Source organism: Andrena cerasifolii, chromosome 9 (assembly GCF_050908995.1).
Source record: "Andrena cerasifolii isolate SP2316 chromosome 9, iyAndCera1_principal, whole genome shotgun sequence".
In the NCBI taxonomy this organism is placed as follows: domain Eukaryota; kingdom Metazoa; phylum Arthropoda; class Insecta; order Hymenoptera; family Andrenidae; genus Andrena; species Andrena cerasifolii.
Window position 1 is genome coordinate 6,283,880 of NC_135126.1, and position 24,843 is coordinate 6,308,722.

The 24,843-nt window shown below is 43.5% G+C and overlaps 4 protein-coding genes across 6 annotated transcripts in view; 2 read left to right on the top strand and 2 right to left on the bottom strand.

Moving 5' to 3' along the window:
• The window catches only part of LOC143373176 (CD151 antigen), a 71,990-nt gene extending 65,774 nt beyond the window's left edge, over positions 1–6,216 (top strand). The window contains exons 5-7 of the mRNA XM_076820143.1: positions 2,199–2,372; positions 3,353–3,514; positions 3,941–6,216. Of these exons, the coding sequence (XP_076676258.1) occupies positions 2,199–2,372; positions 3,353–3,514; positions 3,941–4,087 (483 nt within the window). The 3' untranslated portion in view covers positions 4,088–6,216. The remainder of the gene's footprint in view (positions 1–2,198; positions 2,373–3,352; positions 3,515–3,940) is intronic.
• Positions 6,217–6,289: 73 nt separating this feature from the next.
• Positions 6,290–8,140, bottom strand: LOC143373174 (uncharacterized). Of its 3 annotated transcripts, none has more exons than XM_076820137.1 (5): positions 8,017–8,140; positions 7,397–7,934; positions 6,981–7,306; positions 6,800–6,918; positions 6,290–6,724 (listed from the first exon to the last, which is right to left on the bottom strand). In XM_076820137.1, exons 2-5 carry the CDS (start codon positions 7,887–7,889, stop codon positions 6,301–6,303), a joined length of 1,362 nt encoding a protein of 453 aa, XP_076676252.1. In that variant the 5' UTR covers positions 7,890–7,934; positions 8,017–8,140; the 3' UTR covers positions 6,290–6,300. The 3 variants fall into 3 exon arrangements, with proteins under 3 accessions (XP_076676252.1, XP_076676254.1, XP_076676251.1); XM_076820139.1 differs by having other exon boundaries at positions 6,290–6,483; positions 6,544–6,724; positions 7,397–8,122; XM_076820136.1 differs by having other exon boundaries at positions 7,397–8,122.
• A 54-nt stretch (positions 8,141–8,194) lies between these two features.
• On the bottom strand, positions 8,195–11,444 carry Znt49b (solute carrier family 30 member 9). Its single transcript, XM_076820168.1, has 11 exons — positions 11,245–11,444; positions 10,575–11,073; positions 10,265–10,454; positions 10,088–10,170; positions 9,829–9,958; positions 9,613–9,751; positions 9,219–9,542; positions 8,923–9,135; positions 8,717–8,851; positions 8,529–8,642; positions 8,195–8,432 (listed from the first exon to the last, which is right to left on the bottom strand). Exons 2-11 carry the CDS (start codon positions 11,011–11,013, stop codon positions 8,388–8,390), a joined length of 1,812 nt encoding a protein of 603 aa, XP_076676283.1. The 5' UTR covers positions 11,014–11,073; positions 11,245–11,444; the 3' UTR covers positions 8,195–8,387.
• A 10,064-nt stretch (positions 11,445–21,508) lies between these two features.
• Positions 21,509–23,223, top strand: LOC143373115 (protein YIPF1). The gene is made up of 4 exons (XM_076820038.1): positions 21,509–21,710; positions 21,846–22,231; positions 22,303–22,483; positions 22,822–23,223. The coding sequence occupies exons 1-4, from the start codon at positions 21,509–21,511 to the stop codon at positions 23,010–23,012; spliced, it is 960 nt and encodes a 319-aa protein (XP_076676153.1). The 3' UTR covers positions 23,013–23,223.
• Positions 23,224–24,843: the final 1,620 nt, after the last annotated feature.

Here is a 24,843-nt window from a genome sequence, read left to right on the forward strand (position 1 = left end):
ACCGGGCGCGTTTATCGAGCTGCCCGGCCGACGTCCTCGCGAATAACGCGGTGTTCATTAATCGATCGTTTTAATTACGGAGCTTAAATTACGCGAGGACCTCGCTGAAGGATTATTAACTGATCCCGCGAAGCAGATGCTGCTTTAAAGCGCGGAAGCTGATGACACTGGAGCTCGCGTTAACACGGCCTCGGTGGAAAAGTAAGCAACCCCTCCTGCGGACGATTTACGACGCTCGCCGGCGAGCTTTGGCCGCGATCTTGCGATTTCGGGGCGGGGGAGTCGTTAGCGATCGTGTTCGCGGTCGCGATCTAGGGATTACGCGCCCTCCATTTGGAGAGGGAGTCTATCGATGCTGTCGCCGTTTCTTTATTGGGGCATTGAACGTTGCACAGGAAATTCTGATCACTGGGATCGGAATATCTCGCAACAGTATGGAAGACGCCAAGTACCTTCGGAATTAACATAGCAAAGCGAAGGCCCAGGGAGTCTCAAGTTAATAAAGTCTTTGAAGCCGATGGAGTCGACGAGCGTTAACGATGGCCCCCTCTGGGCTATGACAGCCTGAAGATGATCGATTCGAAGCAATTAATTTGGAGCGAGACAAGGTAGTCAGCCTGGAGAAAGCCACTATAGCGATCAGTTAAAATTGTAATTTACTCCAAAATGTTGAACGTCGATCAACGCGTTCAGTGCTCGTGCCAGTGAGCTTTCAAGAGAGTCGATAGGAGTGTACCTACTTCTTCTGGCGCTACTACTAGTCTCCGCGGTATATTCGCACTCTTTGCTTTCGGAGAAACTTTCGCATTACCCATAGAGGTGATGTACATTATATATTCATCGATCTTTCCTGTCAAAACTGCCCAGACCAGTCAATAAGTCAATACACTGTGAACACGTAAAGTTGCACGAAGGATCAACCTCTTAACTGGGTCGTTTCTCTTTCATGAACGGCCTCGGGACACTCGAGCCCTTTTTTGCAGAAAACGCTAATTGGATTCTTCATTGTTCTCTACATATGCCCTTTAGATTTTATTTCATTGTCGTATCTTTAAAATTGGCAGAGCTGTGGTGAATTTTTTTAATCGACATTGATCAACTGAACCTAACTCGTATCTAACAAGGGGAGGACACCATGTGGTAGACACCGATTTTGACGAGCCTTGGCACGATGGATCCTATGCCGAAAATAAGTAAATAGGTGGCCGAGCGTTTCTGCCAATGGACCTTAATAATAGAGATGTTTACATGAAAGTTATTAAAAAATGTATAGTGGCCGTGGGGTTTTAATGGGTAAAAATCCCACACTACCCTGGCGCCCCGAGGGATTCCACTCTGCAGGAGTCGGGGTGCCTTTTGAAGATTTCTCCAAGTTAAAAAAAAAATTATAACAAAAATAATTTATAACAAAAATTTATGAAGTTTTTTTTAACGTGGAGACATCTTCAAAAGGCACCCCGACGCCTCTAGAAGGGAATCTCCCGCGGGCGCCACTGTATTGTGGGATTTTTACCCACTAACACCCCACGGCTACTGAAATTTTTAATAATTTACATGTAAATATCTCTATTATTAAGGCTTATTGGCTGAAACGCTCGGACACCTATTTACTTATCTTCGACATAGATCCATCCAGCCAAGGCTCATAAAAATCGGTGTCTACCACATGGTGTCCTCCCCTTGTAAGCCAAACATACATCACCCTGAAGATGACACGATCTATGACCATTATTATGACTATACTTTTCCAGATTCTATGCAAATATTAAATCAATAATAAAACATAATGTTAAAAAGCAACTTTTTTCTATATTTCTCTATTTTATACAAGCAGGCGAGGGCTATACTTAAAATTAATTTCACAGATTAATTCATTACATAATTCCGATTATAATAATGTAACTACAAAGAGATATACCAAATTTTTAAATATTATACACACTTTTACAACAACTTTACTATGTATAAAAAATATCTAACTTCGTAATGATGGCGGATACTTTCCTCGAAACATCTTCTTGCATCCAGCAGTGCAATTGATTTTATTCAATACACACTCTGCCCTCCCCGGTTGCGAGGTGAAAGCCACGAAGCGTATTTCGCGAAAGGATCGACGGAGATTGACGAGGGCGACAGGTCGTTCCCGCGACGATCGATTTTCCTTATTTCCGCTAATCTTGCATTCATTTTCCGCGCAGTACGTGTTCGTGGTGATGCTGGTGTTCGTGCTGGAGGCGGGCGTCGGCGCTTTGGCGCGGCTTTACGAGGAGCAGGTCGGTCCTGAATTGAAGATGAACCTTAATCGCACCTTCCTCGAGAACTATTCCGTGAGGAGCAGGGAGACTGTCGCGATCGACCAGATGCAGATAGAGGTGAGTACAGCTGGAACAAGGGGTGCCGGAAGAAGGATCTCCCGTTCGAGAATAAGGGTACCCAACCCTGCCAGCCATAAAGAGCCCAGCCACCCGCTTCTGTTTCGTTATTTACAAGTAATCGCGCGCTTCCTGGGGCACTCCTTTATCACCTCTGCCTCGCGTCTCGCGCCTCTTCAATTGCCCGCTGCTCGATCACTCGCGAATGCATAGCGTACCAGACGCTGCTCCAATGAAACAGTTTAAGGGGACATTTATATGCGACAGGACTTTATCGGAGCAGTTTGCCCCGTTTTTCTTCCCCCCTCTGTTTTTTTTTCCCCCGCGGTATCTGCGAGGCAGAGGGGAAGAGCGAGAAGGTCGTTAAATTTCGTTCCACGCGAAATAGCTGCGGGCTGGCTCGCGTGGCCGCGATATCGCCTAACCATTTTTCTTCGACGCCTCCGACCAACGCGCGAGTACTTTACGACTGGGAATCATCGTTATCGCGCCGGAAAATGGTCCCAGTTCGTCCTCCGCGAATCGATTAACGCTCCTCGCCCCATCGATCCGCCGTTCCCTTCTCTCCTTGGTCGTTGCCCGCAGCCTGCTCGAGGAAACTCGACGGGGCCCCCCTCGAGCCCCTTCCAGAGTGCATTCGAACGCGGTTCCTATCCGCGTTCGCGGAACCCTCGGCTCCTTCTTCGACCATTTAGCGCACGCGTTAACGATCGTTTTAGCGTTCCTTTTGTTTATCCGAGCGGCGGCAATCAGGTTCTCGAGAGTCGTTAGCGAGCGAATGCACTCGGCGAGGCTGTTCATTAGTCCACTGATATTCTTCCTTGTACAATGGTACGGCGGGGGTAGACGGGGATACTTGTTAGTGTTTTTCCGACTCGGGGCGGAATTTTCGCGACGGAGGAGGGGCTCGCGGCGCGGAGGAACGCTCGGGTAGGATACGTGCACCCTTAGGAAAGCGTAATTCCTCGTTAAAATTTCAGTTCAAATGCTGTGGAGCCCTGAGATTCGAGGACTGGTTGGTGAGCGAATGGCACAAGGACGAGGACGTCCTCAAGGATGGAAGTCTCGTTCCCGATAGCTGCTGCAAAACCTCGACGCACCTTTGCGGAAGGAGGGACCACCCCTCGAACATCCATTACACGGTGCACGCAGATTTTAATTCATTCTCCTTCGAGAAAACTTGCTACCATTCTACTCGACGGCCGTTTACCCCGTTTGAGGCTGAAACGCGAGCTTCGCTGCTTCCGATTTAATTCACTGGGGAGCACAGAGAGCAACCGTGCATTTCAATGGGTACATAAATTCGAGATAGAAGAAACCTGAGGAAAGAAGCTCGTTATCAAGACCCTCTTGATTTCGTTGTGTAAAAATACTAGGTAGAAGTTGATGCGGCCCGGGCTAATCGCGGACGCGCCGCAGTCGCGCACTTGAGATACATCTGTGCATGGGTTCCATTAGCTGAAGATATGCATGCTTCCGTTGCGCGGAATCAGAACAGTGCGCTGTTGGGATTCCTCTCGGGTGTATTCGCGACGAATAATTTCGGAACCCGTTCGCTCGTGTTGCAGGGTTGCATCTACAAGTTCCTGGAGACGACCAAGGACCACTTGATCATCCTGGGCGCGGTGGGCCTGGGCCTGTCGGTGCTGGAGCTGTTCGGCATCGTGCTCGGATCCTGCCTCTACATAAAGCTCCGGCACGACTTCGACGACTGAGGATTGCTTCAAGTCCGCGAGAACAACAACAACGGCCATTCGTGGTGCAGGTACATGCACCGCGACGCGGGGGCCGTTTGATCGTCGATGCGGAAGGGGGAGGAGGAACGAGGGGATCGTCGAAAGGGGATCCGTCTTCAGTTGTTCGCCATTCAGGATTTCCTTCGCTCCTGACTCTTCCTCCGCGCCTCAAAGACCCCGTCGTCCCTGAATCTCTCCCTTTCCTCGGACGGGGCCGCACAAAGGGTTCGAAGGGAAAAAAGCGGGCGGAAAAGGAGGGCAGGGGAGAGAGATCGCGCGTGTACTCCGGGGGGCGGCCACCGCCCGCGATCGTCCTTGCGACGACGGAAGTCTTCAAAGAGCCTCCCCCTGGCTCCCTGCGAGAAGCACGGGGGCAAAAAGAGAGACAGACTAGCTGCAGCGTGTCGTCGAAAAGCCAGGAAACGATGGGGAACGGGCACGAGCCGCCGCGGTCTCCCGTCTCCCTTTCGACTCGCTGGTCGGTCGAGGAGAAGCTAAAGGCTAATCCTGGCGAAAAAGGAACTATTCGGCTCAGACCAGCACACCGGCGCGCGCTATTGTCCTCGATTACTCAAACCATGACGATTTTAAACGAAAGCTTTTTAACCGTCTGACCCCTCAGAACGTGTTCACTCGATGCTTTATGGGCTCGCGACCCCTTCGCGCAGAGATCAACGATTCAATGTAACTGTAACCCCGGCTTCTTCCCCCGGGGAAGAAAGGGAAGCGTTTTTCTAAATGGTGTCGTTCGCGATATTCGGTTATCCGACAGGCGAGCTCTACCGAATATTCGGTCCTCCCCTGTCACGAAACTTTGTACAGAATGCGTTAAAAGCAGTGGTCGTGGTTTTCACAAAGAGTTTTGAAGCTGAAGATCATTTACACTTAAACTAAGAAAAGTTGCTGCTACAGGGGGAGCCAGCCCCCTCACCATGGTCCCCATTATAAGCATGTATACGAGGGCCATTTTTGTATGTTTTTTATCCTCTTGTCGAGCGAAGCACGCAGAAGCTACGAACCAAAATTCTCGTCAAGTTTCCGTAAGCTGCCTGGATTCACCCCTGAGAACCGTGACCATCGCCTTTTCTCGCACCCTACTCGAATTACGCTGTCTATTCGTAAACTGCCGTCACGAATCCGCACAAACGTTTCTAAAGCTTTAGGTAGGAGGAGGAAATTAAAGATTCAGCCACTAAGGTCGCGACCGAGACACGGCGCTGTTCCTCGGGGACTGGCGGTCCCCATTTGTCGATGAAACGGACCACTAAATCGTCCTGCTTTTTTCTTTTCACGAAGAGAAACCAAAAGAGATCTGATCGGTCGAGCGAGCAACGATGCGATCGCCCATCGCCCGCGAACGTCGCCCGCGTCCACGAGTTTCGTTTAATTCCGCCGATTGGCCCGTCCGTCTTCCCCTTAATGTATTCCACGAGAGACGGGGCCCAATCTCAAGGATCGTTTGCCTCGAGGGCGCGTACCGACCCCGCGGCCGATAAGACGACTCGAATTAATTCGTCGACCTCGGACAGAACTGTTAACAGTGCCTTGAGTAGCGTTGCTAAGTCCAGAGATATTTTAAATGATCGTCGATGTAAATTCGAGGAGAGAAGAGATGTACGTTAGCGATGTAAATGTACGTACAGTATTTATATATTTATCTGTTGCTTCGCAGATTAATAAGAGCCTCCGCGCATTATTTATAAAGAGTGCTACGTTTGTCGAGCGGCAGCCGAGCGGTTGCGCGTTGCATCCACGATTGCGTCCCGGGAAACGCCTTCCCCTGTCCCTTCCCAGCGAACAGTTCGACGAGTTTACATCGCGTTCTCTCGCCTCCGACAATGTCCTTTCACTTTTCTATCGGAAGCTCCCCTGAAAAACGAGCGATTCCCCTGGCAACCGTCGATACAACTGTGCGCCGCGCTCGCGGCGAAGTCTACGAACATATTTTACTATTGTACGAATCACGCCATATGTTATTTTATTCTTAACGTTATTGTCTTTATTGGTATTACATGTACACGTGTATTATCTGTTAGTGTTTAGGAGAAACTTTATAAATATTGTACATATCAGACCCTATTCTGTTACGAATAAACATTGAAACCGTACGCCCGGCGCGCTTCCTTCTTTGGACGGAAGAGAACGAAGCGTAGTAAAAAAGAATGGCGCAGCTGCGTGTCCTTTAAATGAACTTATTGTCTGGCAGAGTTCACGTCGTGCGTATACTTCTCCATGGATTGTAAGTGAATTAGAAACGCGTCGTCCTTGGTCCCCATGGAAACGAACAGCCAGGCAAACACCGCGAGGATGTCCTTCGACAGCGTCATCTTCTGCCAGCTGTTCAAATCGTTCAGAAGTGTCTGCACCTCTGTAGCCTGGAACAGAACAAGTAGAGAGCTTCGGTTCCGAGGCTGGAAGCTCCGCTCGGCTCTTACGTTCTCCCACAAGCTGTCGTTTAAGTTGCAGTAGTGCACCAGCGCCAGGCGATTGTCTGTGTTCGAGCAGGCTTCGTGGAGGCAGAAGGCGACCAGATACAGGGGAATAGCTATCACAGCTTTGTTGTAATCGAAGTAGATCTCGCGCAAGTGCTCCGTGTCGAATCGAGCCAAATCGAACCTAGAGAGGCGAAAGCTTGAATCAGTGGCAAGTATCAGTGATGTAGATTCGAAGATTGGGAAACACGAAGCATACTTATCAAAGGTCGAGACGATGCAGATGGCGATAAGAAAGGAAAAGATGCACGTGTAGATCTCGCAAATCACCGAATGGTCTGCCACGAATTCCATGGACGCGTTGAAGAACACGTACAGCTAAGGAATAATTGCGTAATCGTTGTAGAACCGAATAAGTTTTGTGTAAAGCAAAGACATACCATGATGAAGTGCATGAGGGCCATGCCACCCAGAAGACCTTGAAACACCAGGCCAGTGCTCTTCCACAATTTCTGAACCGCGATGGCCAACCTAATGGGCGGAGAACTCGCATTCTCTATGATATCGCCGGTTCCTTCTGGTTCCGCTTTACTTTCGCCCCGAGGACCTCCCAGCCGATGAATCCTCATGGCGCTGAAGCCGCCTCTGTGTTGCACGTAAACTTTATCTGTCGTTAATTCTGGGAGAGGCGGCTGATGCTCGTACTTGGTGAGCGTACTCTCCTGGCTCCTCTTCAGGATCTCCGTGATTGGCAATTCGTCTTCCCCTTCGCGACAGAATATTCAAAAGGTTGAGCATATATTTAACCCGCGGCATAATTCATACATCTTAATCCTGTCAGTGGACGCGCGTTTACCTCGAAAACTTCGGCTCTTCCTCTTAGAACGCTCGGCGTCGCCTCCACCGTAACGTTTCCCGGAATCTTCCGGGCCTGAAACTACCTTGCTCTTTCCATTCTCAGACTCTTCAGAGCGTCTGTCGGGTCTTCGTTTCCCACGACGACCGTGTCTTCCTTCCTGCCTCCGAGAAATCCTTTCGTAGTCATCCTGATGCCTTCCTCGGCTAGTTTGCGGTAGCTCCTTCTGTTCCTGAAATCTTGCAACTCCTTCATCGGAGGAGGACTCATCTTCTGACTCCTCTGAACCCCCTTCACCACGATGATTCAACGGGGACCTGTTGATCTTCTCCAACTCCCACCTGCTTCTCAAAGGAGTACTGGTGGTCTTGGCGTACGGCGAAGCCTTGTTGCTCCCAGTGGGCGACGAGGGCTCCTCGCTGCTGCTCGAATCCTTCCTGTGAGAAGCTTTCAACCTCCACCTTCGCGGAACCCTTTCCTTCGGCCGACTCATTTAATCGTTTCGCCAATCGCGTAGAAACGTTCGACCTCTCCGCCGCTGTAAATAGACCACTTCATGTCTGATAGTTTCTTAACACAACACGCGAGAAACGGGAACAGAGATTTCTAGCTCGTGGCACCTTTCCTCGTCACAAGTATCCATAGAAACGCTTTGTTGTCGTTGGTAAACCAACATGAGTGGTGCTCCGGCAAAATCGATAATCCAAGGGAACCCGCGACTAGCGACTGCTCGTTAAATTTGTACTTACTGGCGAAAGGATCGTAAGGTGGCTGTGTTAAAATCACGACGCAATCAGGTACACGATATTCGAACCTATTTATTTTATTTCTCTTTTTTTGTCCACCAATGCAGACATATGTAGGTACTATCTCTATATAAATAACGTCATAAATACGACCCGTTGCGCCACAAAATATTATTACACAGTATTTACATCAGAACTTATATCGTCTATGTATATTGTATTTTTATATCCTATGGTAAAAGCGTTTAAAGAATTTCCAGGTCACAGTGTCGGATTTCTGGATATTTCTTCTGCAAATAATACGAAGCATGAGACACGTTGTACAGTAGAAATGCTAATTAGGAGATTAGCGATATAGCTTCGGAACAGAATATTTTGTACGATACCTTCAATTTCAATTCCATTCTGTCTATTTCTCCACCAACCATATCCACGATACCCTCACCGTGCTTTAAAAAGAATGTCTCCAGTTCGTCGATGTTTTTCATAGCTTGCACCTCCTGCGAATAGAATTATTCCAACGGTAACATATTACAGCGTTACGCTTCATAAACACCTTACAAGAGCCTCGAACCTTTAACATCGCGGTGAGATCGTTTTTGTCCAAATAAGACCTCGTCAATTCCCTTCCGTCGAAATCTATTTCAGCCTTGTATCGGACTAAGTTATTGCCCATATCGATACCTTTAACATCATAAATTGCTCGAACCTAATACGCGATCAATTGATATAAAAACATCTATCCACATAATCTCGACGGGTTGGACAAGAAAACATTACCATTATGTCCGACTCTAATTCCGCGTTGATCTTATCGAGATCGTCTTGGGATATACTTCTGCCGATCAAAGCCGCGGTATTCGTGTTAATTATAAAGGTCGCGACTCCGCCGAGAAGGAAACCGCCCAGGATGGACCCGGCAGCGTCGAACATCGGGTTCCCTGTGTAGGAAGTCAAACTCATGCAAATAGTTGCAGTAGTGATACCAACCACCTGTTTAAAACGACCGTCTTTAGCGAATTGGTTGTTGACGTCGGAACAAGTGTTCGGACATAGTTCACTTGTAGGATACTTGCAGATGCAAAGTCTTCCAGGAGCACGACATTCACGGAAGGATCTTGCCCACCCAGTACGTATTCTTTAAACGACTTTCGCTTTTCCTCGGCTCCCTTCTTAATCGACTGTATCGCGACTAGCAGCGTCGCTCCCTCGGATACTAAGGAACCGCCTAGGACATAGTATGCCCAATAGAACGGTTCCACTGGAGACGGATTAAAAAGGCCGTGAATCCCGTGGTAAATCGAGAGTCCAGCGCCAACGCAGAAGATTCCAACGCCGGATATTAAAGAGGAAACGTACTTCATATTAGTGTATCCGTACGGATGATCGGGATTAGGATTCTGAAATATTTTGTGAATTTCAGCACCGAGGTACTCGCATCAGCCGCGCGCAATACAAATTTGTATTTACCTGTACCGATTTGTGAATACCGAATGCCAATATTAATTGATTACAAGTGTCCGCAGCAGAGTGCACGCACTCTGCGAACATACTGTGCGAACCAGTAAATACGCAAGCGCACAATTTGCACAAGAAATTACTAGCGTTGCTGTACAAAAGAGGAAAAGTGGAAATGTCTTATTTAAGTGATAAGATATCATTGAGTGTAATTAAGACGCGACTTACATTACGATTGCGGTCAGAACTACTTTACCGGATCTTCCAAACAAACCTTCCCTTTCGTGGACGAATTCGGTGGTCTTGCTACCCATTTCGCGCCTGTAGTCTCTCAGTCTTCGTTTGACAGTGAATATATCTACGGTGAAACGTGCGATGGAATGTTTATACTTATTATTTTACAAAGTTAACCAACTTTCTGTCGAAATACTTCGTAGAAGCTTGGAACAGAATAGGTCATACTTTTTACTAGAATAAACGTCCTTACTTTGCTGGTAAGCTTTCTGTTCAAGTTCTTTCATGAGAAGTTCCTTCATTAAGGCTTCTCTCGACCCCCAAACTTCCAATGCTCTAAGGGTAAACGAAACTCCCTGAATATCATTGCAAATATTTAACAGCCTCGGTAATCACCTCGACAGAACGTAACTAAAATCTGCATTCTTACTTAGCCTCAACGTCTTTCCTCCAGTAGACAGTGATTGGTGGTTCGAATTCGTACGGCGATCTTCTTTTGGTTTTAGGCAAGTTTTCTAGGTCGGACGGCTTTAGTAAAAAGTCGGACATAGCTCTGACCGGGGTAATGAAATTGCGTTCTAAAGACGAAGTGCTCTTTTCCACTTTTGACTTCTTCTTAGCTAAACGCAACAGCCGTACAAATACAAAGAACGATATGAAAACGTTAATACGAATCGCAGAGAACTAAAAATTCTATAAGACAAAAACAAAACCTTTTATTGTTGCAACACCCTCTGTACCTTCTGTTTTGGGATCTTGCTGCTTCACTTTTTTGTTCTGATCGTCACTGGCAGACATAGGTTCGCCGTCTAATTTTCTCTCCTTTAATTGTCCTAAATTCTCTTCTTTTAATTCTGTGATTCTTTGCTGCGGGTTCTCTTCCTGCTTGCTGTTCGACATTCCGGTCTCTTCCTTTCCCATTCTCGCGGTAGTGGAAATTGGCCTGGACATTGGGATGAGTATCCATCGCCATGCCTCTGGGTGCCCTACTCTTTTGTTAGCAAAAACCTTCTGAGAGCTTGTAACGAAGTGTAACTTGTATCTCGTGTTATGGTTGCACGTTATCACAGTACTGGCGTTTCTTCTTACATGTCCCACTTGAAAGACGTACAAACAGTCGTGATTGTAACGGCTAATGTTGTGAAGCAGTCTCAGAAGCTTGGAAGATCGCTGCAACATCGTTCCAATACTGGTCGCTACCAAGTAGAATTTTGAAAGAACCTGTACCACCTAACCTATCTGGAAATAAATAATACTTCGGTGCATATGCAAGTGGCCATCGGTTTCGCTTATGTCATCGCGATAAATCATGTTTTTTCGCTAGATACGGAAAAACGAGGCTTTGGAGCTTGCGTGCATTTGAAAAAAAACATGTGCTAAACCAGATACGAATTTTAAGAACCTTCTTACCTCGGTCCAAGATCAGTTATTTTATACAATCGGATACATTGTTGATAGCGTTATGAGGGAAATACTGACTGGTATTAACCTGTGCTTAAGAAATACGTAATTGGGTGAGTGTTATTTGAACTGTCAAAAAGCTGATCAACTCCTGCAAACTCCTGTTCGATATCAGTACTATTCAGTAACGTTCTAAACCATCTGTGACCGTCGGTAAAAACATTGGCTTACTATCGCCACAGACGACAGACGTATAGGATAGGCCACAGAGAGGTATAGGATAGATCTATCACCTTATGGGGGTAGACACGTCACGTGACCTGGCCGATTAGGCAGGTCGGTATTACAGCAAGTTTGTTTTCTGGACAGAAATGGTAATACCAATAGATACACGGCTGCCTGGTGCACGAGAGAAGGAGCTGTTTGCAATTTTTCGTATTCTATTCTGAATAAGAAAATAAATCCTAAGCTGTTCCGTTATACTTATAAAAATTTAAACGGAAAGTCGACTAGTACTGTAAACGTAGAAAATTCATTGTACATTTTAATTACTTGAAAAGTGCTTATGCTACAATATTCTACGTTAGCAGTAAGGAATTCTAAGTGAAAAGGGAAAATAGATGAGGGAATGTCGAACAGCAAGCAGGAAGATGGGAAAATGAAATTTGTTAGGTTAGACATTTTTTTACTAGCAAAGCACCGAAACAGAACATGAAATACACTTATTACACGTCCTCTGCAGAAAGCAGTTATCAACAAACATTATATATACAAAATTGTATTGAATATTGAATTGGGCTAGTGAAAATGCGCAGACTGGATACGTGTGATTATTATGTGGTCGGCTCCTCAAAGTGACAGAAAATATAACCTAAATATATGCTATATGACAACAAATGTTTAGTGGCTATTTCAGCTTCAAAGGCAACGCCTTAAAGTTGCAAATAAGAGGCGCAGGCCTTTCAAGAGGCGTTCGAAAATTCTGCGTCTCTTCGTTAAACAGTCACTGTCTCGAAACATCTGCGCCACTTCTCGCTCTTTGATTTGCTCTCCGAAGACGTTACTTAGTGCCACCTCTTTCGACATCATGTTATCCTGTTACGAAGCCCAATTTTGTGCATTCTGAAAATTTTTTGCCAGATTTTGGCTCAGGTATCAGGAGAACATGAAGCGAAAAGAGGTATTCTGAATTTCAGCTTCGAAGGCATCCTCGATTCTCTCTCCGAAGACGTTACTTAGTGCCACCTCTTTCGACATCATGTTATCCTGTTACGAAGACCAATTTTGTGCTTTCTGAAAATTCTTGCCAGATTTTGGCCCATGTATCAGGAGAACATGAAGCGAAAAGAGGTATTCTGAATTTCAGCTTCGAAGGCATCCTCGATTCTCTCTCCGAAGACGTTACTTAGTGCCACCTCTTTCGACATCATGTTATCCTGTTACGAAGCCCAATTTTGTGCATTCTGAAAATTCTTGCCAGATTTTGGCCCATGTATCAGGAGAACATGAAGCGAAAAGAGGTATTCTGAATTTCAGCTTCGAAGGCATCCTCGATTCTCTCTCCGAAGACGTTACTTAGTGCCACCTCTTTCGACATCATGTTATCCTGTTACGAAGCCCAATTTTGTGCTTTCTGAAAATTTTTGCCAGATTTTGGCTCAGGTATCAGGAGAACATGAAGCGAAAAGAGGTATTCTGAATTTCAGCTTCGAAGGCATCCTCGATTCTCTCTCCGAAGACGTTACTTAGTGCCACCTCTTTCGACATCATGTTATCCTGTTACGAAGCCCAATTTTGTGCATTCTGAAAATTCTTGCCAGATTTTGGCCCGTGTATCAGGAGAACAGGAAGCGAAAAGAGGTATTCTGAATTTCAGCTTCAAAGGCATCGCCTTAAAGTAGCAAACAAGAGCTACGCCTTTCATGGGCCTTTAAACAGTTCTTGGTTAATGTGATGCTTTTGAAAGACTCGAAGCTTGTAATTTCTGAATAGTATTTCATGGGCACTAGTTGCAAAATTTTCTTCAATATCGACTTATTAACAAAGGAAATCTATGGTATTCTTAAGGAAATACCATAGATATTTGAAGTTTGGATAGGAATATGTAAAAGGTATTTCTGAATAATAATACAGTTTGTTTCAAGTTTCTTTCTATATATTTGCATAAAAGGCCTTTACAGTGTTACAATAAAGTATAAGGTATATAAAGTCACTATTTTCTTGTGATTACTATCAAGGTTTCCATCATTCTGTCGAAATATTCCGAAGTTAAAACCTGTAAGAAGAAAAATATTTTTAGTAACTTGACTTGTCTATTATTGAAAATGGGAGAAACGTTACAACATTTTGTCACGTATGAAAATATATTAGTAAAGGGAATAATTTTATTATGCAACATGTTGATTGAAATTAGTCGTTTTAGATTTTATATGTTTCCGGTAAGATTTAATATTAATTCCTACCACTCGTAGCACTGTAATCTTATTTTAATAAGTTGGTAACGTTGGGTGCGACACGAGAAGCGGCCAATTCAGCAACTACCTACTCTGAAATCTGTTGAAATGCTGTGCGTGTGTGCGTGCTTGTATATGTGTGACATGTTTAGAGGTTAGAGTGTGCCGATGCGATGTAACTAATCTTACATACTGTAACTAGAGCGATTATTAATCGTGTATATTTCTGCTTTACAGGTAAGGAATTTTTACATAAAAGACGTTAAACCGGCTGCATTTTCGACTGTGTTCATTGATATGAAATTTGCACAAGATACTGCTTCAGCCGAATTACCCAGTTACACTTGTAACATTTCATTGTATTGCATTTCACTTATTTGAATAAATTGGAGCTAAGTGGTAAAAGAGTTTTTTTATTTAACGAGCACTACTTACTCCTTCCTATTCCAAATCACATATAAAAGACATGCTAAAAAGAACACCTAAAAAGATCCTTCCACGCAGAGTGGTTTTAAAAATCTTCCAATTAAAGCACTACTTTAAATATGCCATTCCCTACTTTCAAACTCTATCGACTTTCGTTCAAGGCTTCTACTTCTCTTCAGAGACATTACTTTGCGCTACCTCTTTCCACGTCATGTTATCCTGTTACGAAGCCTGATTTTAGAGATATCTAAAAATTTACGCCAGATTTTGGCCCAGGTATCAGGAGAACATGAAGCGAAAAGAGGTATTCTGAATTTCAGCTTCGAAGGCATCCTCGATTCTCTCTCCGAAGACGTTACTTAGTGCCACCTCTTTCGACATCATGTTATCCTGTTACGAAGCCCAATTTTGTGCATTCTGAAAATTCTTGCCAGATTTTGGCCCAGGTATCAGGAGAACATGAAGCGAAAAGAGGTATTCTGAATTTCAGCTTCGAAGGCATCCTCGATTCTCTCTCCGAAGACGTTACTTAGTGCCACCTCTTTCGACATCATGTTATCCTGTTACGAAGCCCAATTTTGTGCATTCTGAAAATTCTTGCCAGATTTTGGCCCATGTATCAGGAGAACATGAAGCGAAAAGAGGTATTCTGAATTTCAGCTTCGAAGGCATCCTCGATTCTCTCTCCGAAGACGTTACTTAGTGCCACCTCTTTTGACATCATGTTATCCTGTTACGAAGCCCAATTTTGTGCTTTCTGAAAATTTTTGCCAGATTTTGGCTCAGGTATCAGGAGAACATGAAGCGAAAAGAGGTATTCTGAATTTCAGCTTCGAAGGCATCCTCGATTCTCTCTCCGAAGACGTTACTTAGTGCCACCTCTTTCGACATTATGTTATCCTGTTACGAAGCCCAATTTTGTGCATTCTGAAAATTCTTGCCAGATTTTGGCCCATGTATCAGGAGAACATGAAGCGAAAAGAGGTATTCTGAATTTCAGCTTCGAAGGCATCCTCGATTCTCTCTCCGAAGACGTTACTTAGTGCCACCTCTTTTGACATCATGTTATCCTGTTACGAAGCCCAATTTTGTGCTTTCTGAAAATTTTTGCCAGATTTTGGCTCAGGTATCAGGAGAACATGAAGCGAAAAGAGGTATTCTGAATTTCAGCTTCGAAGGCATCCTCGATTCTCTCTCCGAAGACGTTACTTAGTGCCACCTCTTTCGACATTATGTTATCCTGTTACGAAGCCCAATTTTGTGCATTCTGAAAATTCTTGCCAGATTTTGGCCCATGTATCAGGAGAACATGAAGCGAAAAGAGGTATTCTGAATTTCAGCTTCGAAGGCATCCTCGATTCTCTCTCCGAAGACGTTACTTAGTGCCACCTCTTTCGACATCATGTTATCCTGTTACGAAGCCCAATTTTGTGCATTCTGAAAATTCTTGCCAGATTTTGGCCCATGTATCAGGAGAACATGAAGCGAAAAGAGGTATTCTGAATTTCAGCTTCGAAGGCATCCTCGATTCTCTCTCCGAAGACGTTACTTAGTGCCACCTCTTTCGACATCATGTTATCCTGTTACGATGCCCAATTTTGTGCATTCTGAAAATTTTTGCCAGATTTTGGCTCAGGTATAAGGAGAACATGAAGCGAAAAGAGGTATTCTGAATTTCAGCTTCGAAGGCATCCTCGATTCTCTCTCCGATGACGTTACTTAGTGCCACCTCTTTCGACATCATGTTATCCTGTTACGAAGACCAATTTTGTGCTTTCTGAAAATTCTTGCCAGATTTTGGCTCAGGTATCAGGAGAACATGAAGCGAAAAGAGGTATTCTGAATTTCAGCTTCGAAGGCATCCTCGATTCTCTCTCCGAAGACGTTACTTAGTGCCACCTCTTTCGACATCATGTTATCCTGTTACGAAGCCCAATTTTGTGCATTCTGAAAATTTTTGCCAGATTTTGGCTCAGGTATATGGAGAACATGAAGCGAAAAGAGGTATTCTGAATTTCAGCTTCGAAGGCATCCTCGATTCTCTCTCCGAAGACGTTACTTAGTGCCACCTCTTTCGACATCATGTTATCCTGTTACGAAGCCCAATTTTGTGCATTCTGAAAATTTTTGCCAGATTTTGGTTCAGGTATCACGAGAACATGAAGCGAAAAGAGGTATTGTGAATTTCAGCTTCGAAGGCATCCTCGATTCTCTCTCCGAAGACGTTACTTAGTGCCACCTCTTTCGACATCATGTTATCCTGTTACGAAGCCCAATTTTGTGCATTCTGAAAATTCTTGCCAGATTTTGGCCCATGTATCAGGAGAACATGAAGCGAAAAGAGGTATTCTGAATTTCAGCTTCGAAGGCGTCCTCGATTCTCTCTCCGAAGACGTTACTTAGTGCCACCTCTTTCGACATCATGTTATCCTGTTACGAAGCCCAATTTTGTGCATTCTGAAAATTCTTGCCAGATTTTGGCCCATGTATCAGGAGAACAGGAAGCGAAAAGAGGTATTCTGAATTTCAGCTTCAAAGGCATCGCCTTAAAGTAGCAAACAAGAGCTACGCCTTTCATGGGCCTTTAAACAGTTCTTGGTTAATGTGATGCTTTTGAAAGACTCGAAGCTTGTAATTTCTGAATAGTATTTCATGGGCACTAGTTGCAAAATTTTCTTCAATATCGACTTATTAACAAAGGAAATCTATGGTATTCTTAAGGAAATACCATAGATATTTGAAGTTTGGATAGGAATATGTAAAAGGTATTTCTGAATAATAATACAGTTTGTTTCAAGTTTCTTTCTATATATTTGCATAAAAGGCCTTTACAGTGTTACAATAAAGTATAAGGTATATAAAGTCACTATTTTCTTGTGATTACTATCAAGGTTTCCATCATTCTGTCGAAATATTCCGAAGTTAAAACCTGTAAGAAGAAAAATATTTTTAGTAACTTGACTTGTCTATTATTGAAAATGGGAGAAACGTTACAACATTTTGTCACGTATGAAAATATATTAGTAAAGGGAATAATTTTATTATGCAACATGTTGATTGAAATTAGTCGTTTTAGATTTTATATGTTTCCGGTAAGATTTAATATTAATTCCTACCACTCGTAGCACTGTAATCTTATTTTAATAAGTTGGTAACGTTGGGTGCGACACGAGAAGCGGCCAATTCAGCAACTACCTACTCTGAAATCTGTTGAAATGCTGTGCGTGTGTGCGTGCTTGTATATGTGTGACATGTTTAGAGGTTAGAGTGTGCCGATGCGATGTAACTAATCTTACATACTGTAACTAGAGCGATTATTAATCGTGTATATTTCTGCTTTACAGGTAAGGAATTTTTACATAAAAGACGTTAAACCGGCTGCATTTTCGACTGTGTTCATTGATATGAAATTTGCACAAGATACTGCTTCAGCCGAATTACCCAGTTACACTTGTAACATTTCATTGTATTGCATTTCACTTATTTGAATAAATTGGAGCTAAGTGGTAAAAGAGTTTTTTTATTTAACGAGCACTACTTACTCCTTCCTATTCCAAATCACATATAAAAGACATGCTAAAAAGAACACCTAAAAAGATCCTTCCACGCAGAGTGGTTTTAAAAATCTTCCAATTAAAGCACTACTTTAAATATGCCATTCCCTACTTTCAAACTCTATCGACTTTCGTTCAAGGCTTCTACTTCTCTTCAGAGACATTACTTTGCGCTACCTCTTTCCACGTCATGTTATCCTGTTACGAAGCCTGATTTTAGAGATATCTAAAAATTTACGCCAGATTTTGGCCCAGGTATCAGGAGAACATGAAGCGAAAAGAGGTATTCTGAATTTCAGCTTCGAAGGCATCCTCGATTCTCTCTCCGAAGACGTTACTTAGTGCCACCTCTTTCGACATCATGTTATCCTGTTACGAAGCCCAATTTTGTGCATTCTGAAAATTCTTGCCAGATTTTGGCCCAGGTATCAGGAGAACATGAAGCGAAAAGAGGTATTCTGAATTTCAGCTTCGAAGGCATCCTCGATTCTCTCTCCGAAGACGTTACTTAGTGCCACCTCTTTCGACATCATGTTATCCTGTTACGAAGCCCAATTTTGTGCATTCTGAAAATTCTTGCCAGATTTTGGCCCATGTATCAGGAGAACATGAAGCGAAAAGAGGTATTCTGAATTTCAGCTTCGAAGGCATCCTCGATTCTCTCTCCGAAGACGTTACTTAGTGCCACCTCTTTTGACATCATGTTATCCTGTTACGAAGCCCAATTTTGTGCTTTCTGAAAATTTTTGCCAGATTTTGGCTCAGGTATCAGGAGAACATGAAGCGAAAAGAGGTATTCTGAATTTCAGCTTCGAAGGCATCCTCGATTCTCTCTCCGAAGACGTTACTTAGTGCCACCTCTTTCGACATTATGTTATCCTGTTACGAAGCCCAATTTTGTGCATTCTGAAAATTCTTGCCAGATTTTGGCCCATGTATCAGGAGAACATGAAGCGAAAAGAGGTATTCTGAATTTCAGCTTCGAAGGCATCCTCGATTCTCTCTCCGAAGACGTTACTTAGTGCCACCTCTTTTGACATCATGTTATCCTGTTACGAAGCCCAATTTTGTGCTTTCTGAAAATTTTTGCCAGATTTTGGCTCAGGTATCAGGAGAACATGAAGCGAAAAGAGGTATTCTGAATTTCAGCTTCGAAGGCATCCTCGATTCTCTCTCCGAAGACGTTACTTAGTGCCACCTCTTTCGACATTATGTTATCCTGTTACGAAGCCCAATTTTGTGCATTCTGAAAATTCTTGCCAGATTTTGGCCCATGTATCAGGAGAACATGAAGCGAAAAGAGGTATTCTGAATTTCAGCTTCGAAGGCATCCTCGATTCTCTCTCCGAAGACGTTACTTAGTGCCACCTCTTTCGACATCATGTTATCCTGTTACGAAGCCCAATTTTGTGCATTCTGAAAATTCTTGCCAGATTTTGGCCCATGTATCAGGAGAACATGAAGCGAAAAGAGGTATTCTGAATTTCAGCTTCGAAGGCATCCTCGATTCTCTCTCCGAAGACGTTACTTAGTGCCACCTCTTTCGACATCATGTTATCCTGTTACGATGCCCAATTTTGTGCATTCTGAAAATTTTTGCCAGATTTTGGCTCAGGTATAAGGAGAACATGAAGCGAAAAGAGGTATTCTGAATTTCAGCTTCGAAGGCATCCTCGATTCTCTCTCCGATGACGTTACTTAGTGCCACCTCTTTCGACATCATGTTATCCTGTTACGAAGACCAATTTTGTGCTTTCTGAAAATTCTTGCCAGATTTTGGCTCAGGTATCAGGAGAACATGAAGCGAAAAGAGGTATTCTGAATTTCAGCTTCGAAGGCATCCTCGATTCTCTCTCCGAAGACGTTACTTAGTGCCACCTCTTTCGACATCATGTTATCCTGTTACGAAGCCCAATTTTGTGCATTCTGAAAATTTTTGCCAGATTTTGGCTCAGGTATATGGAGAACATGAAGCGAAAAGAGGTATTCTGAATTTCAGCTTCGAAGGCATCCTCGATTCTCTCTCCGAAGACGTTACTTAGTGCCACCTCTTTCGACATCATGTTATCCTGTTACGAAGCCCAATTTTGTGCATTCTGAAAATTTTTGCCAGATTTTGGTTCAGGTATCACGAGAACATGAAGCGAAAAGAGGTATTGTGAATTTCAGCTTCGAAGGCATCCTCGATTCTCTCTCCGAAGACGTTACTTAGTGCCACCTCTTTCGACATCATGTTATCCTGTTACGAAGCCCAATTTTGTGCATTCTGAAAATTCTTGCCAGATTTTGGCCCATGTATCAGGAGAACATGAAGCGAAAAGAGGTATTCTGAATTTCAGCTTCGAAGGCGTCCTCGATTCTCTCTCCGAAGACATTACTTAGTGCCACCTCTTTCGACATCATGTTATCCTGTTACGAAGCCCAATTTTGTGCATTCTGAAAATTTTTGCCAGATTTTGGCTCAGGTATCAGGAGAACATGAAGCGAAAAGAGGTATTCTGAATTTCAGCTTCGAAGGCATCCTCGATTCTCTCTCCGAAGACGTTACTTAGTGCCACCTCTTTCGACATCATGTTATCCTGTTACGAAGCCCAATTTTGTGCATTCTGAAAATTTTTGCCAGATTTTGGCTCAGGTATATGGAGAACATGAAGCGAAAAGAGGTATTCTGAATTTCAGCTTCGAAGGCATCCTCGATTCTCTCTCCGAAGACGTTACTTAGTGCCACCTCTTTCGACATCATGTTATCCTGTTACGAAGCCCAATTTTGTGCATTCTGAAAATTTTTGCCAGATTTTGGTTCAGGTATCACGAGAACATGAAGCGAAAAGAGGTATTGTGAATTTCAGCTTCGAAGGCATCCTCGATTCTCTCTCCGAAGACGTTACTTAGTGCCACCTCTTTCGACATCATGTTATCCTGTTACGAAGCCCAATTTTGTGCATTCTGAAAATTCTTGCCAGATTTTGGCCCATGTATCAGGAGAACATGAAGCGAAAAGAGGTATTCTGAATTTCAGCTTCGAAGGCGTCCTCGATTCTCTCTCCGAAGACATTACTTAGTGCCACCTCTTTCGACATCATGTTATCCTGTTACGAAGCCCAATTTTGTGCATTCTGAAAATTTTTGCCAGATTTTGGCTCAGGTATCAGGAGAACATGAAGCGAAAAGAGGTATTCTGAATTTCAGCTTCGAAGGCATCCTCGATTCTCTCTCCGAAGACGTTACTTAGTGCCACCACTTTCGACATCATGTTATCCTGTTACGAAGCCCAATTTTGTGCATTCTGAAAATTTTCCTCAGATTTTGGCCAATATGTCAGGAGAACATGAAGTGGAAGGAGGTATACTAAATTTCAGCTTCAACGGCATCGCCTTAAAGTTGCAAATAAGAGGCGCAGGCCTTTCAAGAGGCGTTCAAAAATTCTGCGTCTCTTTGTTAAACAGTCACTGTCTCGAAACATCTGCGCCACTTCTCGCTCTTTGATTTGCTCTCGGATACCTCCTTGCACAGCATGTATTCCTGCTACCAGGAGCCAAAATCGCGCAGCCGATATGGTGGCTGGAACGTTCTTTGGTCTGTAAAGAAGGAGTGCACATATACCTTTTATTATTATAAGCAATGCTCATAAATTGTAATGAATGTTTCTTTAATCTTATGAGAGATAAAGGCGCATTCATATTCGTAGTTTTCGGGACCCGAGGATATTTTGCAATTATTTGTTTTTGTCACCGATAGATGGCCATGGTGTTCTTTAGTCGATAAAGAAGGACATCATACATATCTGTTGTTATTATATGCGAAAGTTGTGCACAATAGAAGAGTGGAAAGTAACTAATTATGGACGGGAATCAAGCGAACGTCAATGATCAGCAATTTATCTCCTTCCAAGATTTTCCCTCGATAAACCACGATGGGGATATCGGTCAAGCACAATTGAATGTCAATACTTCCACTCATCAAGGTTTTACTAACCTACCAAATGACAGCACGGGAATCGGTATTATTGAGGATCTTCAGGGGATGCCTGATAAAGACGAAGGTTCATGCTCTTGCAAGCTTTCCTTCAACCCTGTATGACTGTTCGATCCATATTGCCAGCTCAACGATCAACTAATATTACGATCGACGGTGCCGAGTATTCACGTACCTCCTCAAAGCCATATTTCTATTCCAGCCACGTCACCGCGCAATTTCTGGACGATAGAGTACTATCAAAAGTTTTTCAACGTAAACACGAACGATGTCGTGGAACGAGTTAAACGGTCCATGATTCCACACGGCAGCGAGAATTATTTGATATCCCACATAAGACCGAATCCAGATCTCTACGGCCCGTTCTGGATCTGCGTCACATTGGTATTTTCTATAGCTGTAAGTGGAAACTTGGCTGACTATCTGCAAACAGCCAATTCCAGCAAGTACCATTGGAGGTACGAGTTTCATGTGGTATCTTACGCTGCTACATGCATATTCTTGTACGCATGGTTATTGCCAATCACCTTATGGGGTGCCCTGAAATGGACCACCAGTATGAGAGAGACGGACGAGGAATTAATCGAGGTTCGTGGGTGTTTTATACTATCGCTGGACGATACCATACAATGATTCAAAGGGAAGCACTTTTATTTTAGACTATCGCATCACCTGGCCTCTTGGAACTCCTGTGTCTTTACGGTTACTCTCTAGCCATCTATGTTCCAGTGGCTTTCCTTTGGACAATACAGATTGGATGGCTACAATGGAGTCTAGCTATAGTAGCAACTTTCTTGTCCGGTGGAGTTCTATTAAGATCTCTGTTGCCTGTAATAGCAGGTACATGTTGAAACATAAAGCTTCGTAGGTTTGATATTTTATGCTAATGAGCAGCCCTGGCTCATCCCTATAGGCAAAATTAGGCAGCTGTCAAGGGTGTAAATTTGACAAGGGGCGCAAAATGGTTTTTCATTGTGGGCATTCTTTAAAATAAAGTTTTAAGTGACTTATTACAAGTTGCACTCTAAATGTTTCAAGCTGCGAATTAAAGTTCAGAGTAAGGTCATCAAAAAGCTCAATTGGAGTGCAATGTTGCAAGTTTGCCTAGGGCGCAAAAAAGGCTCGAGCCGGGCCTGCTAACGAGGCCAAATAATTATAAAGTGTGAATCGATTTCCAGGCAGGTATAGGATAATATACATCGTGGCAATTCTCGGAATGCATCTCCTGCTGGCAGCAGGATTTATGTCGTATTTCTTTCACGGCTCATCATTGAAAGTGGCTGCCGCGTCTATTGTGGAGCATGTGGCTACTACGATGCGCGCGAAAGAACTTACACAAGGAATTATACATACCACCTCGGCGGGGTAACGATACCTCGAACCGTTTGGTCATGACTTATCCAACTACCGTGGAACCGAATAGCCGGGAAAGTCTGCGAGTGTAATCGTTCCAGTAAAGACCGACTGATAGAATGAAATCTCACGTGTCCGCTGATTGTTAATTCCGTCTTCGTGCAAACTAAAAGTAGTATTTATATCTGTGAACGAAAAATAAATGAAGATAACTGAAAACCGTGAAATCTGAGGCATTAGTGTTTATTATAAAAAACATCGTTCAATCACTCGTATATATATTTCTGTGTGTCAGGGCAATACAGAAGGCCAACAAAGTGTCTGGTTGATTTATTTTCACAGCCCCCGTGTTAAAACAGGAACGCTTTACATACCAACTCAACACATATCATTTACAATCGTACGAATCTCCACGTTGTACACATTTAATTAGTACTCGTAAATACAGTAGATAGTAATCGTTATTAGTCATCGTTAATACAATCGTAATTCATCGACATTTGTTATCTCCTTTTTCTCATTATTCACAATTAACCAATATGACAAAAGGCAACATTCACTTTGTAGTAGTATCGTTATGTTATTATCGTCGATCTATCAATAAACGTATATATACATACATATATACCACGGACAGTAGTAATTCGTTCGCTGTTCAAACTAGTTGCTACATATACAAAGAACGCGACACTGGCGCGTCAGCGAATGAGTTTCCAATTAGTCGAAAAATCATTTCCCTCGAATCTGTTTTGGAGCGTCGCGAAAACGCTCCGCGATCGTCCTAGGCGGTATCTGTACCAGACAAACGAAACACAAGTGCTTTGAAGACAACTATCGCTACGAAAGTTCAATCCTCCTAATTGCAATTTTACTACTTTCCAAAAACCCAATTCCTAACTCGACGATCTTATTAAAATTCAATTAAGCGGTTCGCGACAGGTAACAGATAGTAAAATTCAGCAAACGTTTCGACGTCTACGACGACTTCTGTTTTGCAAGCCTTGCCGATGTGAGCGTCGCGTGCACGTAATATGCTTTCGTAGCCTGTATTCCCGTTCAATCTATCCGATCATTGAAAAATTAGCTTTACCAAATAAGCTTTACCTCTCCTGCAATCGCTATCGCACCATTTCTCTGCGCAATTGTCCAAAGAGCGTGTACTTCTGGTCGATTATACAAAACTGTGTCTTTCATACGACGAAGCAATTAAGTATTTATCTCGATACAGGCTACCAGAGCTCGGATTAAATCTGGTACGCGTGCCGACGACGACGGCGCAACTCGGGGCCGAACGGTTGTCTCTAATTTACGGCTAGTGCTCACAACGACTTGGTCCAACGTGTTTATACAAGATATTACAGTCAAAGATTGCGAAATAGGCAGGAGCATTAACGAGTAATAAAATCTACGACAGTCTACGAGTCACTTGCTTTCTTTTTCTCTTCTCTCTGTTTTTTTTTTTTCGACGTTACACGCAACGCTACGGTTTCCCGCTCACACTTCTTTAGTCTTGATTCTCTCCACGCATTCACGCGAACGCACTCGAGCGTGAATAGTAATTACAACCGTTATTTACAATAAGATGCGTCGCCGTGCGTCTCTATCGTTATCACTGCTATCGCGTAATGTACATTCTCAGTTTAATCTGTTAAGTCCGAACACGCATCGCCATTACAGCGTACACGTGGGGGTTTTGGGGGGCGATTCCTGCTCGGCTATTACACGCAGACGATAGTAGTGATCGTTTACCCTGGTTTTATCAATTGTTACAAGTATACATGTACATAGATCTCTATATATAACAATGCTCTTTATACAATTGTTCGCTATCGAATCCGTCTACCGTG

What these genes read in the sequence shown, in the direction of transcription:
- LOC143373174 (XM_076820137.1), bottom strand. Translation starts at nt 7,889, where the DNA reads ATGAGTCGGCCGAAGGAAAGGGTTCCGCGAAGGTGGAGGTTGAAAGCT. An exon ending in CCCTCATGCACTTCATCATG is followed by an intron (nt 6,919 to 6,980) that starts GTATGTCTTTGC and finishes ATTATTCCTTAG; the next exon opens with CTGTACGTGTTCTTCAACGC. An exon ending in ATCGTCTCGACCTTTGATAA is followed by an intron (nt 6,725 to 6,799) that starts GTATGCTTCGTG and finishes TCGCCTCTCTAG; the next exon opens with GTTCGATTTGGCTCGATTCG.
- Znt49b (XM_076820168.1), bottom strand. Translation starts at nt 11,013, where the DNA reads ATGTTGCAGCGATCTTCCAAGCTTCTGAGACTGCTTCACAACATTAGC. An exon ending in ACAGAAAGCTTACCAGCAAA is followed by an intron (nt 9,959 to 10,087) that starts GTAAGGACGTTT and finishes GTTTCACCGTAG; the next exon opens with ATATATTCACTGTCAAACGA. An exon ending in GAATGGAATTGAAATTGAAG is followed by an intron (nt 8,433 to 8,528) that starts GTATCGTACAAA and finishes TATTATTTGCAG; the next exon opens with AAGAAATATCCAGAAATCCG.
- LOC143373115 (XM_076820038.1), top strand. Translation starts at nt 21,509, where the DNA reads ATGGACGGGAATCAAGCGAACGTCAATGATCAGCAATTTATCTCCTTC. An exon ending in GATGCCTGATAAAGACGAAG is followed by an intron (nt 21,711 to 21,845) that starts GTTCATGCTCTT and finishes TTTCTATTCCAG; the next exon opens with CCACGTCACCGCGCAATTTC. An exon ending in CGGACGAGGAATTAATCGAG is followed by an intron (nt 22,232 to 22,302) that starts GTTCGTGGGTGT and finishes CTTTTATTTTAG; the next exon opens with ACTATCGCATCACCTGGCCT.